This window comes from Nyctereutes procyonoides, unplaced genomic scaffold, assembly GCF_905146905.1.
Source record: "Nyctereutes procyonoides isolate TBG_1078 unplaced genomic scaffold, NYPRO_anot_genome, whole genome shotgun sequence".
Taxonomy (NCBI): Eukaryota; Metazoa; Chordata; class Mammalia; order Carnivora; family Canidae; genus Nyctereutes; species Nyctereutes procyonoides.
In genome coordinates this window covers 5,974,691-5,990,115 of record NW_026575048.1, presented here as the reverse complement: position 1 = coordinate 5,990,115, position 15,425 = coordinate 5,974,691, and the positions used below count along the sequence as shown (strand labels likewise).

General features: G+C 45.2%; 1 protein-coding gene across 2 annotated transcripts in view; it reads left to right on the top strand.

Moving 5' to 3' along the window:
- The window catches only part of MBOAT2 (membrane bound O-acyltransferase domain containing 2), a 122,793-nt gene that overhangs the window by 89,452 nt on the left and 17,916 nt on the right, over nt 1-15,425 (top strand). For both annotated transcript variants that reach the window (XM_055327458.1, XM_055327457.1), the window contains 2 exons: nt 9,045-9,100; nt 10,333-10,387. In XM_055327458.1, the coding sequence (XP_055183433.1) occupies nt 9,049-9,100; nt 10,333-10,387 (107 nt within the window). In that variant the 5' untranslated portion in view covers nt 9,045-9,048. The remainder of the gene's footprint in view (nt 1-9,044; nt 9,101-10,332; nt 10,388-15,425) is intronic.

The window sequence follows — 15,425 nt, the reverse complement described above, 5'->3', positions numbered from 1 at the left end:
AAATTGAAACATAAAGAATACTGTTGACTAATTCAGTCTATGCATGTTGATAACAGAAATGTTAACATTAGCAGCTGGAAGTTAACACTGTAAACCATGAATTTGCAAATTGCCTTCTTGAGTTCTCAGATACACTAGCCAAGTACCGGGTAGGGGCTAACCAGGTGAGGTACCCTCTGACCACAACTGCTCTGTGTCTCTAGCTTATATTTTGGGATTCCACATAATACTTCATTTAGAAATACTGTGCTGCTTATATTTTTAAATTGTCAGATTTCAAAAGTAATTAACATAGCTAAATTGAGCTCACGAATGTGGTTGGCATGAGTACAGATTTGCAGAACACGGTGTTTCCTGGGTCCTCCTACCCTCCCCCCCTTTGGTTTGATCTTAGTAGTTAACTTTCTTATTTCTGGTACCTGATATTCTAAACTCTTGTTTACTACTAGTCTCTAGCTGGGGAGAGGCTAACTGCTGTTAGAACAACAGCACAACTTCAGTGGCTCAGCATAATACATACTTATTTCTTAGTCCACTGAGGAGGGAGCCTTTGCTTCACACAGTCATTTAGGGAAGATTCTTGGGGCTTCACCTCCTTCAGCATCTCAGGAATCCTCTTGGTGAACAGTGAACGGAGGCCCTGTTGATGAGCAAACGGAGAGTGCATGCGTCCTCACCACTGCTGCTTACTTCCTATTGGAAAGGACTCTGTACGTGGCCCACAAATTAGGGGGTAGTTTTGCAGTAAGAGCAACATGCATGCTTAAAAATAACTTTATATGACATGGCTTTAAGTATTTTGCTGAGACTTAAAATGTCATTTAAATATTTAAGTATAATTTAAAATGTTTATGTGGAAGAAAAACAACATAGCATGTTAAAGATGGACAACCTGATATAAAACTCCCAGTTTAATGTATAATTTTTATCCATTAGGAGGAAGCATTTGACCATCACCAGTAAACTGATAAAGATTAGGCAAAGACAAATTAGCTGAAGGAGGCCATCTGACCGAACTAAGTTGAAGGATTTTTTTTTTTTTAATTGGACACAGGACAGAGAAGAAGCCACCTAGAGGCAGACTCTTCCCCTAATGAAATATTTAGGTGTTTAGAAGTCCTGAATGTATTTAACACATGAGCATAAAAGATGCTAACTTGATCCTAATTAGGGTAAATATCCAAAATGCATGATGTCTGCAGAAGGTAGTATTGAATACAGTGAACCATCCTTTATCCTTAGCGCTCCTGCAGCCCTGAAACTGGCAGCACAGAAAGCAAAGCCAGGCTCTTGCTGAGGAATCACATGGGGGCTCTTTTGTACAGGGCAATCTTACTTGCATGATATATGGGAAACTGTGTGTGTGTGTGTGTGTGTGTGTGTGTGGCGCGCTGCGCGTGTGTAGTTAGGCATGAGTTCAAGATGTATTTAAAATGTCAATCAGATAAAAGGGACTTGCTTTTTTTAAAAATTAATTTATTTATTCGAGAGAGAGCGCAAGTGATGAGGAGGGGCAGAGGGAAAAGCAGACTCCCCACTGAGCAGGGACCCCAATGCAGGACTCGATCCTAGGACCCTGAGATCATGACCTGAGCTAAAGGCAGGCACATAACAGATGAGCCCCCCAGGTGCCCCTAAGGGACTCATTTCTTAGTAGAAGTTTCTTTTCACAGAAAGGTTGAGAAGCTACTGAAGTCTTGACTTTTGTGCTAGCCTCAGAAAATAGGTACAGGAAAAGTATAAAATAATTAATTAGCTGCCTTTTATATCAGCAATAACCAGTTAGCAAATATAATAGTTAAAGGATCCTAGTTTCACAAGCAGTTAAAACTCTGGTATGTCTAGGAATACATGTAAAAAGAAATGCACAGGACCTCTGTAGAAGACAATAAAACTTTACTGTAGGATATGAAAGGACACTAACTGGAGAAACATCTTGTTATTCAGATGGCAAAATTCAGTATTATAAAGATAATAATTCCTTTCAGGTTAATCTGTAGGTGTCATGCAGTTCTAGGTGGGGTGTTGAGGGACATTGGATGAACTGAAAAGTTTCTCTAGAAGTTTGAGCGCGTGCAAGTAGCAATTTCAGTACAAAACACTACTGTTTGTCAAGTAGCAGTCACTTAAATATTACAGGACTAACAGGAATCATAAAGCCAGGGCAGAGAAACGGCCCCATGGGATCTGAGAAATAAAGGTACGGAATAGAAGTGGTGGGATTATAGATCCAGTGGGGAAAGCTCTTCTTGATTATTCAGTAAATGGTATTGAGACGGAAGAATGAAAGGTAAATCCTTGCCTTCTTTGTAGATAAATAACTTGTAGATGGAAGTGAGAACAGATTTTTTTTTTTGGCAGGAAGGTGATGAGTTCTGATGTCGATTTTTATGGTGCTAAAGGGATAGCTTAATGCATCCACCAAACGAGATGTACATGACATAATTTTCCATTCGGATTAAGGATGTGTTTTAGAGCTAACCACGTAGTATCAGATGCTCAGCAAACATTTTGTTACTGCTTACTCCTGTGTGTTCATTCAGCTAGGATTTATGGAGCACATGCTGTACATTTTGTTAGGTGCGAAGTACTTTTGTAGGTGACAGTCCTGTCCAGCATAAGGGACAGACCATTTGGTCTAAAAGCTATAGGTGTGATTGCTAGATGCACCTCATTTATTTATTTATTTATTTATTTATTTATTTATTTATTTATTTATTTATTTATTTATTTATTTATTTTTTCAGACGGGGAGGGGGGTACAGAGGCAGAGGGAGAGAAAGAATCTTAAGCAGGTTACACCCACAGCAGGAAACTGGATGCAGGACTCAGTCTCATGACCCTGAGATCATGCATGACCTGAGCCAAAATCAAGAGTTGGACACTCAGCGCAGTGAGCTAGCTAGGTGTCCTAGGTGCGCTCCTTTGGGAAAGCTTTGTTCAAGCTGAGAGTCAGTTGTAGATGTCTCTCTGTGCTCCGTGCTGAGTTCTAGAAGATCCCCGCTTTCATCACCCTCCTGTCACACGGCGCCCACTGACTGTGTTGTAAGTGGGGTAGATGTGAATTATTCAATTGCTCAACCTTAATGTTCCGTTGATCCTGTTTCATCCTGGGGGAGTGTCTCCCACACCTTGACCTACATTTGGTGGGAGGAATCCTTCTGTCCAGCTGCTACTAACCTAGGTCGAGTTAGCAAGAGCGAGCAGGGCACTAGACGGCTTGATTTGTCCGGCCTCTGCCCTCCCGGATCCTTCTCCACTGTTCTGTCTGCTTGCAAGGCAGCGTGCTGTAACTATGTATTGGAAGTCTGCGGGTTCCTGAGGCTCTGAGCCCCCACGGGGTGTGCCCGGCCTGCCCCTCAGCCCCGTCCCCGCTGTCTTCCTCACCATCTCTGGACTGTTCTCCCTGCTTGGGGCGCCCTCGCAGGCCAGCTGTCCGCACACACCCAGCGCCCCTTGGCCCACAGGCCCAGGGGATATGACGTGACTTGGACCCCAGGTTTTGCCCTCGTTGTAAAGCTCTTTCTCATCTCTGCACACATTCCTTCAGATGGCTCATCTGGCTCATAACACTTTTATATAGTTATTCACATACCTGTTTATCTCCCGTTTTAGTGAGAAAGCCTCTCTGGAGACCACACTTTACAGCTAATTATCATGTCCCTTCAGTGCCTGATGCCTGGTAGCAGTTCCAGTATTTATTAAAGGAAGGTTTTGTCAGACATTTGCTGTGTCTCAGGTACCATTCCAGGTATTTTTCATGTTGCTACTTTATTTAATCTGCACAATGGCATCATTATATTGATATTTTATTTTTTTAAAAAAATTTTTATTGGAGTTCAGTTTGCCAACATATAGCATAATACCCAGTGCTCATCCTGTCAGGTGCCCCCCTCAGTGCCTGTCACCCAGTCACCCCATCCCCCGCCCTACTTTGATATTTTAGATAATAATTTTTTGGGGGGACTTAACTAGCTCCCCAGTCTCCCATAAGCGATCGCCGGTGGGGGCAGGATATAGGCAGTTTTCAGACTCAGGTTACCAGCTGTGAGTTCACCACCCACACCTCCACCCAGAGCTCCAGGGGGCACCTCTATCCTTCTAGGTGGTTGCTCTGGTCAAAAACCTTGGCGGCATTGGATCTCAAACCCTGCATCAAACCCCTTGTCAGGTCGCCAGCAGATCCTGTCATCTCTACCTTCAGATGACAGCTGGGCACCACGTCAGACCCCACGTGCTGTCACCCTGGTCTGAGCCTCCATCCTCTCCTGCCCACTTATCCCACTGTGGCTTCTCAGTCTTTTTCAGCCCAGAGCCAGAAAACGTCCATTTAAAACCAGGTTACTACGTGCTGAGAGCCGTCCAGTCCGTGTGTCACTCAGTTCAGAGCCAGGCCTCACTCGCCCCTGCAGAACCCGCCTGGGTCTGACCGCTGCCCCTCCTGCCTCAGGCATCTGCCCTGTCCGCCCTCTGCACCTGCTCCAGGCCTGTCAGCGTCCTCCTGTCTCCCCACATACCAGTCACAGTTCTGCCTGAGGGCTGTTGAACTGCTTCCCTCCCTTCCTGAACCTTCTTACCTCCACAGGTTGCTCTCTGCCTTGTTCTCCCTTGAAATGTCACCTTCAGGCGAGGCCGGTTATATATCACCATGTGCTGGCACTCCCTCTTCCCCTGCCCTGCCTTGTTCCTGGGCTCAGCCCTGGGCAGCATCTGGCATACGATGCATTTGCCTGTTTATTCCTTTATTCTCTCTCTCCGTCCGGTACATTGTGAGGGCCGTGGCAGCGAGAACTTCATCTTGTGCATGGTTGTGTCTCTAACATCTGGTTTATTTTGGGTGCTTGTTGAACACCTGTTTCTGAATGAGAGAGTAAGGTGAATGGCTCGGAAACCCATGCCCTTTTCCATCACGTCTCCCTGTGTGATCTTTGGCATTCTGTGTGTGGGGCTCTCTGTTGTCAGGTGACTTGTACCCTGGTGGCAAACTGACCTTTGACCTGGCAGGTGTGTTGCTTTATCTCATTCGTATGCAGATGTCTTTAGAGATAGTCTCCTAAGAGATGGACAGTTAAGAAAGTGACTATTCTTTTTAGCATTCATTTTCTTTTTTTTTTTTTTAAACTTTTTTTTTTGTTTGTTTTATTTATTTATGATAGGCACACAGTGAGAGAGAGAGAGGCAGAGACACAGGCAGAGGGAGAAGCAGGCTCCATGCACCGGGAGCCCGATGTGGGATTCGATCCCGGGTCTCCAGGATCGCGCCCTGGGCCAAAGGCAGGCGCCAAACCGCTGCGCCACCCAGGGATCCCTTTAGCATTCATTTTCTAATAATGTTTAACTACCATTGAATTCTGTGTGATAGAACTAAATCCCATTCTCATTATTTGTAGAGACCAAAAAGAAATGCATATAAAAGATTTTTAACTCCTGCATCTGTTTTTTTTAAGTTTCAGGAAGTGTAAAACTTTTGTTCTTTACATCAGATAAGGCTTTTTAAAAAAATATTACCTGCAACTCTTTCATCAGTTGCGGTGTTTATTTTGAACAGTTAGATTCCATATTTTCCCACATTCCTCGCAGAGTGCCAGCAGGAGTAAATATGCGTCCTTACACTTGAATACAGAGATGTCTTCATGTAGAAGGTATGGTGGCTCTGTCCACAGCCCTGAGCTCACTCGCTGGAGGCCACCCACCTCCTCTCCCTCCTCCATCCCTCAGATTCCACCCTGGGGGAAAAGCCAGAGTCTTTCTGATTTGCATCAAGTGATCTCAGACTTTCAGGACCCAGGAAGTGATTAGCTATTGGAGGCTCCACTAGATGCAAAGTCAGCAGGTAGTTAAAATATAGTTAAAAGCTACAAGTGAAATAATGTATGAGTCACCGAAACAAGTATTTATGAACAAAGTGCGCTGCTAAGAAGATGCACTGCCCGTAATCTGTTTGAGAACATTGGAGTTGTTTGCATTTAAAAGAAGATGCACTGGCAGTAATGTGTTTGCGTTTAGACATGTTTTCTCTGCATCCTGGTTCAGCTGTGGTGAGGTGAGGGTGGTTCTCCTTCCCCATCACTCTGTTTTGTTTCCTGGTCACACACACGCCTGTATTGGACTCATCTCTCCGTTTTCCCCTCTGGTTTACTTTTCTGAGCTCCCATTAATCTGTCCGTGCCTTACTGAACCTCTTACTTCAGTACTATCTTACTTTCATCTGTAACTTACTCCTTCAGGGTCTCTCTGTAGTAATTCTGCCTTCTAGCGTTTTACTCTCACATTTGCCACTCCCTGAACCCACCCCATGACAGGTTGGACCAGAGGCAGTGGAACTACCACCTATTTAAAACCCAAGGGAATATTCAGGGCTAATGACCACTGGTAAAGGAAACAGAGATGTTTGTTGAGATGTTTTGCAAACCAGTTGGTTCTTTGAGCCCTGTATATGCCAAGTATCAAAGGTGCAGAGTTAACTAAGGCAGAGTTCTGGTGTTCAGTGGCCCGTGACTTTTGTGGTGACAGGAAAGTAAACAAAAAATTAAAAAACAGTATGATGAATGCTTTCAAGCACAGATGAGAACGGGCAGGTGGGAGGGAGCCTGATTAACCTGTAGAAGGAGTAGGGGATCTTGATTGGACACTTAGAAGAGTCTGTTTATTTGGCATTTTAAAAATATTTATTTAGCACATATCTTGAGCCAGGCCCTGGGAATTCAGAGGTGAAAAAGACTGTTGGTTCCTTACCTCATGGGCTTTCTAGAAAGGAAAGACAGATTTAACAACAACCGCTGTAATTTGATTAACGAAGCACCCATGAACCTGAAAATATTTTGAAGGAGGCAAACAAAGGTTAAATGAAGGGCAGGTGTGGGCATTGTGGCAGAGGGGCCACTAGAGGTGGCGCTGTCCTGTGGGCCCCTAGGACAAAGTAGCTTCTCGGCTGGGACTTGAAGAAGGGGCTGTCTTGGCAAAACAGAAAGAGTGGTCTAAGTAGACGGAGCAACGTTTGGAAAGACTCTGGAGCCTTCACCTCTGCTCCCTGCCTTCCCTCCATCCCTGGCGGGGAGCATGGTTCTCGGATCTAGCACCACAGGCTCGCACGCCCCGTCCTCCCCGCCCAGCTCATTTCCATGAGCCGGCTGCAGCCTGCACACCTGGCAGCCACAGGAGCCCCCACACCTGACACGGGGATGCCCCGACGCCGGGGCCACAAGACGGGCGCGCACTCAGAAAGCACACAGCTGCAGGTTTGGGATCATCATATACGTGTGTGTGTCACTGAGTTGATGAACTTCGTTATTTGATCAGTCGTTTTTATTATGTTTTGAGAGAAAATAGGAATTCGAATTTAGAACCCAAGAGTATTTTGTAATTCTTGGGTGAGCTATACGATGAAGAGAATGAGGCAGGATGAGAAAAGTGATTCTTTGCCCCCAGGGAAGTGGGAGTCATTATTTTTACAAACCTCAGAGGCTTAGAAAACATCCTGCAAGCTAACACGGCAGCTGGGTGTTCCTGGCAGCCTGGGGGGGGATAGGTTGTCTGAGGGATCATTTCCCCAGAGTGAGTGGTGGAGAGGTAGGAACTGACTTGTAAGGGAACCCAAGGGGAATCTCCTCCGTTATGCACTTTGAGTTTGAGAGCAGTTGTCATATGACGGGTGCGTGTGTGTGTGTGTGTGTGTGTGTGTGTGTATGTGATCTTGCCTGTCAGGTCAGTAGAATGAGCAGTTCTGGGGCCCAGGTCTGTGCGTCTCATTGCCTTGGATGGTGTTCTTCTTTCTTTAGGAGTGGAAGGATCCTCGCGTTCGGCCAGAGGTGGAGTCCACACCGAGCAGTCTCGAGCTCTGAGTGGTGGGGACAGGTGGAAGAGCACTGGGTCCCCGTGGTGGGGTCTGAGCTTCCTCCTGCCGCTCGCTGGCTGTGTGGCTGGCCTGTTCTGAGGGCCTCTCCTTGGCTGTGCGGTGGCGGTGGCCATGCGTACCCCGAGAAGATAGAGCTCACACTCTACCTGTAGGCAAAACACCATTTCCTGGTTTTAGGGAAATTCCCAAAATATAAATAAATACCTTGTGATTAATTGTTCTGTGATATGAATGTCTAAGCTAACGTGATAAAGGATAAAGGTATATCCTGGTGGCTTTCTTATGTGGATTGACTTATTTTTCCTTTCCAAGTTATCCATTCAATTACAGATTATAAAATATAAAAAGATATTACCATCTTAATTATGACATGATTTAGCGCCCTCATTGAAGGGGGGCTTTATTGGGCACTTGGGTGGCTCAGTGGTTGAGCGTCTGCCTTTGGCTCAGGGCATGATCCCAGGGTCCTGGAATCAAATGCTGCTGCATCAGGCTCCCCACAGGGAGCCTGCTTCTCCCTCTGCCTGTGTCTCTGCCCCTCTCTGTGTGTCTTTCATGAATAAATAAATAAAATCTTAAAAAAAAAAAATAAAGGGCTTTAGGTGTTGTCCCTAGGGCAGCTCTCACGAGCCCTTAGCCCCTGGTCTCAGACAAGCGGGACAGACATTGTCCTGTTTCTTCCTCGCCCATCCCTCCTGTTTTGTTCTGCATTTCTCACCCAACCTCCTTTAATTTTCTACCTATTCCCCTTTTCCCAACTCACTTTCCACCTGTAAGTCAGCTGAGGCAGAAGGCAGCATGGTATGTTGGAAAGTCAAAATCATGAAACCAGGGCCACGCCTGATGCCCGGGTAACCCTGTGGCCTGGTGTCGGCGCAGTCGGGCAGCAGCGCTGCTCACACAGGGTCTCTCGTGGTTTCTCTCTCTCTGCCTCCGTCCCATCCCTTTCCTTCCTTTCTCCCTTCCTGCTTTTTTCAAAGCAAGGGAGAAGGCCTAGATCTAGCTCCCATGCCTTCCCCAAACATGGCAGCCCCTGGATTATGTCTTTGCAATCCCTTGGAGGTCTTTTTTTATGTTAAAAAAAATGTCAGGATTTTGCAGTTGTATAAGCAGAGTAAACTCTTTTTCATACATCACAAGTATTTTTTAAGTTTCTGCTTTTAAATACTTATTTTTTATTTTGTCACAGCCCAATGATGATAATTACCCAGAAGATCACTAGTTTGGCTTACGAGATTCATGATGGTAAGAATCTAGAAATTAAATTTTCGTCACTGAAAGAAATCCTATTCAAATGTACTTTTGCCTGAGATATGACCCTAACTTTCCGCTCTTGTATTAGGGGAGTTTAGAAAAGGGAATATTTAACTCTGTGTGTGTTTATTTTTCTGCAGTGTTTCATCTTGGTTTCACACTTGATTCAGTGACAAAAACAGAGTATAAGAATGGGATCCTGTCATATGACCCGCATTAGTGGCGATTTAAAATGTAAAGGAAATAGACATTTGATCTAAATCAAGTTGTATTAATCCCTGCTTCATCTCGTGTTACATTTTTATTAATATTTGAATGTTTTCCCCCGTGTCCCTTATCCCTTATTATATGATACATACAATACATACACACAGTTATATATGTTTTTAGCATAAATATTTGCATATTCCTATTTTATATTTTCAGTGAATGGACACCTTGCCATAGGAAATGCTAATGGTGTGGGCTATGAGTCATGAGTTGGCTCTGGTTTCTTCACAGGCTGGAGGAGCATCCCCATCAGACCAGTCATTTGTAGTGGTCTAGGGAGCTTCTTGCACAGGGTTTTTAGCCTCACTGTATAGATCACCCATCCTGTACCATCTGTTAAGGAAGACCTACAAATAATTTTTAAGTATATCGTTACTTCTTAGTTCAGTCCTCCTCTGGTCTTTAAATTAACGGGCTTAGGATCTAATAAGAAACCATATCCTCCTCTCTGAGGAGAGAAGGTAAAGAAATGGATGGAGATGGTATAGGAGTACCTTTTTCATTCCTTAGCATCGTAGAGAGGTAAGGAAATCATTCCTTGCTTTGTGTTGAGCTTCTAGCCCATAATACTGATATTAGTCACTTAAAAAATATCTAATAATAGAAACACTTTAATACCTTCTTTTGAAAGTCATAGTGTTTACTCTAAAATATGTTAGCAATTTAGCAATTTGAAATTTTTTGGTAATAATTTCCTCTAGAGAAGAGTGAGATTTGTGCACCGATGAGTGTTATTTATCTTATACAGACCTAGACATGTTGGTCCACATGGTGGTCCTTTGACGTGATCGAACCTATGTGGCAGGGAGAAAGAAAGGAACCTGTTATTCCAAAATTGGGATTAGAGCTTGAATTTCCAATGAGAAAAGGGGAAGAAGTGTGAATGGGAGAAAATACCATTCTTTTCTTGGGGGAAACCATAATTGATTACAGTACCTGTTTGTATTTTTCAGGGATGTTTCGAAAGGATGAGGAACTGACTTCATCACAGAGAGGTTTAGCTGTAAGGTACGTGCCCCCTTATCGTGTCCTGCCATGGTCCATGCTGTCTCTGCCTAGGATATACTTTACTCTCATGGTTAAGGCAGATTCGTCCCGCTAGAGGTACTGACTTCATGAAAACCAAACCTGCCTCCCTCCACATACCTCCCTGCCACCAAATCTTGCTAGGCTAGGCTGTCTACCCCTCCTAGGGCTCCCGTGGCACTTTGGATAGATCATCCTACAGTATGTGCCTCTTATGCACCATGAGGATATCAGTACATTTTCTGTCTCTCCTATGATTTTCTGAGTTCCCTGAAGACAAGAAGATCATATAGTTTTCATGTCTGCCATATAGTAATGAGTGATAATCACTGCTTCCATTTATAGACCAATAACTTAATGGCAGGTACTGGGCTAAGATGTGTTAATATATTACATAGATGCCATGTTTTGAACCAGTAAGCTGTCCTTGATATTTGAGGAATTCATTCTGGGTGGGTTTCTACTTCATTTATTGTAGTATTCTGTTGACTAATCTGAGGAATAGCTTAATTTCTCAGGAGGGTCTGCCCTAACCTAATATAATTAAGAATCGAATATGTATTTTTACCTAAAGAAAAAATTCCCAGGAAGCCCCTTGTTTTTTGTAAATCTAGAACTAAGAGATGCATGGCTGTCAGAGGAATAAGGTTCAGTTTGTAAGCGTAGAGAGACCCTACCCTGAGTGTTCACTTTTGGTAACGTGTCTTGGGAATCTTCTTACAATTTCTCCATCTTTATGGTTATTCTATTTTGATACTCTCTACAGCCATTGTTTACATACCAGTAAACGTATACTGGAATACACTTAGGTGATGAGAGATTCCTTTCATCTGGGTTCTCTGATCTTAGGAGACTTTTGCCCAACCACTGTAACCTCTCCCTAATAGACACTCAGCCCCCATTTCGGCCTTTCCCTCCCACACCCCCACCTGGCAAAACCCCAAACCCTATTAAATTCAACTCTCCGCCTCCCCAAACAGTGGAAGAAAGCGGAGTGGAAAAACATTCATTGTTGATTGGACTTGTTCTGAGCATGTTCCCACAAATTTGGGATTACGGCCGGAGTGTTGCTAGGAGTTCCACTGCATCTGTCCCCTCGCCCTCCCACCCGTGAGCTGGTGTGTTCCTTCCTCAGACTGCCAGCACTCCCTCCCCCGCACTCACTTAGGATGGTAGCAAAGTTTGACTCCTGGAGAAAATAAAGGCAGCTCTACTTCCTTCTGCTCCCACTAAATCTGCTACAAAATACTCCCCTTTCTGCCCCATACCGAGTATTAACTGTCCATAATCCAGTCCAAGGCCAGCTTCTCGCTTCTCACTGACTCCAGCGGCTTCTCTTTGAACTTGGGGATTTTCTCCTTCAGCTATCCCATCCCTCGCATTGTCACTCATCGCTTCTCCCTGTCTTTCCCACTCCCTGGAAGGAGAAACATCTTGACCTCACTTGCCCTTCCAGCTCCCTCCCCATTACTCCGCAGCCTTTAGAGCCAGACTCTGTGAGAGTCTCCCCTTCCTGGTCCCCCATTCCCACCTCAGCCCCCTCACAGTCGGGTTTGTCCTCACCACAGGTCTGACAGCATGTTTCAGGGTGACCCTTAATCTCTGTGGGTGTGACCGTCAGCCTCTCCACCCCGTCCCACCCAGGGGACCCCTCGGTCCCGGAAGTACCTTCCTCACCTGGGTTCTCTTCCTGCCTCTGGCTCTTTCCTTCTGTCTTCTTGCCAGAATCCTCCCCTCTGAGGTTCACCACTGAGTGTTCGTGGGCTTCACCCGTGGACTTCACCATCCTCTGGGGATCCCGTGCAGCCCGGTGACCTTAAGTGGTGTCCACGTATTTGAGGTCGGAACCGTCCTCCCACGACACCTGTCTCCCGAGCTCCGGCCTCATAGCCAACTGCCGTTTCAGCGTCCCGGCGCGGATCTGAGCAGGCATCTCAGTGGAGCACATTTCAAGGGGGAACTCGTGATTCCTGTCTCCCCTTCCCTCTCCCCAGCCTACCACCCGTCTAGTTCACCGCAGCACCATTTGTCGCTGGTGTTTTTAGGGCGAAAACCTAGGCAAACTCACATGTTCTTACTGCAGATCCGCTTCACTGCAGATTCATTCCCTCTCCTGGGAGGCCTGTGTCTCACCTGTCCGTGACATCTGACTGTCTCTGATCGGACCGGCCTCTCGCCACTCCCGCCAAGAGCCCCCCAGCCGGACCCTCGAGCTCTACTTGGTCTACTGGGGCAGCCTCACCCGCAGGGCTCAGTCTTCTGTGTTCTTTCCCCCCAGCCTGCTCTCCTCTCAGCAGCCAGACGTCTTGTAATGTGTGTTGGATTATATTACGCCCCTCCCGTGAGGGAGGCCCCTCCGCTGCTCCTCAGGTAATTACCTGGGAGTCCACTGACTCGCTTAGGACCACCTGGCACGAGGCCCGACGGGAGCTGGTAGCTCGTAACTGCGCAGACGTCTCGTCAGAAACCCCCCTTCCCTGCCGTCACTCTCTGGCCCTTGGCCCGGCTTTATTTCTCTTCATAACGTGTGTTAACTGTCTGATGTTAGATATTTCTTTTGCTTGTCCCTCCCTCTACCTCCCTCAGGTAAACTCTGTGAGGATAGAACTTCCCATTTATCATTATATCCTTGTCACTTGGATAGCAGTTCTCTACTGAGGACGCCTGTGTCCCTCAGTGTCTGGAGACATTTTTGGTTGTCACAGTGGAGAGGAGAGGCGGTGGTGCTACTGACATTTAGTGGGTGGAGGCCAGGGTGCCCCTGGACATCCTGCAGCGCCCCCTCCAACGAAGAAGTATTGTCCAGAAAAGTCCATAATGCTGAGATTGAGAAGCTCGAACCCAGAACAATGTGGAGTTGATCCCAAATAAACATGGAACGAAAGGATGGTTCTTTCACTTAATGTCATAAATGAAGTATTGCAGTCATGCTTTGTTCTCATTTTAATAGCGAACATCATAATTATCTACTTACTACCAAAAATGACTTCTCATTTGATAGGACAGTTGAGCCAGAAATTACCTCAGCAAATTTCATGGTTCAGAGTTATCTCCTGTCCTTGCATTTGTGATACATAGTTTGACTTGGGAGGACTGGGCTGCGCCTTGATAACCTGGCATTGGTTGGGCCTTGAAGTAATTGGTGTTGAGATGGAGCTGTCATGGGAGCACAGGAAGTTCTATTGTGGATTTGATTGTAGGGAGCTCACCCCAGTGTTTGAGGCAGAGCATTCTGTTTCAGTATTACAGAAAAAAAAAATGCAAGAGAAAATCTGCCAGCAACAATTTTCGCTCCTCAATTTTGAGCCTTCAAGAGAAAATATGTAAGGCTCAAAATGCTTTTAAAAGTAGAATAATAATTCTGGAAAAAAAAATCTAAAAAAGGAGTTTTAGTGACATAGCTAGTATCAGATGGACAGGAAGCCTTGTTTTCTTTTGTATTGTTTTTTATAAAGATACATATGAAGGGATCTGTGAGCTTCTCTTGGCCACAGAAGAGTGTTTGTGCTTTTTAAGGAAACCGCTTCTCAGAGGAAGGAAGGATCGTAACATCTTCCAGAAGCCTGCTTCCCATCCTCAGGTGTAGTTCTTCTATTTATGATAGTTTAGAATTGTCAGCGGGAAGCAGACTTAGTAAATGAAGCTGCTGGTAGAAAATAAATAAGGGGCTCCTGGGTGGCTCAGTTAAGTGTCCAACTCTTGATTTCAGTTCAGGTCATGAGTTCAAGCCCCACAGTAGGCTCCAAGCTAATCAGGAAGTCTGTTTGAAATTCTGTTTCCCTCAGCCCTTCCCCCTGTTTTCTCACACATGCTCTCTCCCTTTTTCTGTCTCAAAAAAAAAAAAAAAAAAGAAAAGAAAAAAAAAAGAAAAGAAAAACAGAGGCTGATAATTCACCTGTATGATGATGTATATATATGGTCAACATGGGCTCCTGTGTTGCTAGGTATTTTTTTTTTACCTGATTCCTTGCATTAAGAACTAGAAAGCTCGGTAAACTTTAGATGCCATGTGCTACCTGGATAGACCTCAAAGCAGTTGAGTGAAAAACGTTGCAAGACATCCTTCATTCCTTTTTCTCTTGCACCCACATCTAGTCTACAGGCAAACCACCAGGCTATCTCGCAGACTATATGTGGGTGCTGCCTCCCCCACTGCTCCCAGCCACTGTTGCCTCCTCCTGGAGATCCCAGTGGTGCCTGCCTGGCCTTCTGACTTCCACTCTTGTCCCGTCCACACTCAGAGGCTAGAGGGATTCTTTGGAAACATGGTCTTTAAAAAACCCTACTGTTGTTTTTCATTGCATTCAGAGTAAAGTCCCAAGTTCCTACCATGACTTATAAGGCAAGCCCTAGATAATATCACCTCCATTGTCTCTGATTTTCCTCCTGTCTCCCTGGTTCAGCAACACCAGCCTCCCTGCTGCTGGACTGCCCCCTTCAGGGATTTTGCACTGACCCCTCCCCCTGAAATCCTTATCTCAGATACTCACACAGCTCCCTGTCTCACTGCCTTCCGGTCTCTGCTCAGCTGTTGCCTTATAAGAGGTCTTCTTTGACTTGTTAATGTAATAATAATAATAAAAACCCTTTATTTTCGTAGTACCCAACACTTCTGAAAATACTTTTTATATGTATATTTTAATTATCTGCTTTCTGCATCTGTTATGTGAGCTCTGTGAATGCAGAATATTCCTCTGTTTTGTTTACTGCAGTCTCTCTAGACCCTGGGGCATGTGGGCACATAGTTGGTGCACACATGGATTTGTTGAGTGAGTGAATCATGAGCTAGTGAGGGATGATTCTTTATGCCATATCTGGTCTGTCTTAGGTTTGTTTTATAATGAAGAAGTTCAGTAGCAACCCTTTGTACTTGCTCACAGAGATCTGTATGAAAACTCTCATCCAGCAATACTGTTGAGCATTACTGCACCCTCATCTTTTAAATTCTTATCGTACGAATGCCAGTGAAAATGAAAGCTCGTTTCGTTGAGGAAATGGGAAGAGCAACGAGATGGAAGGC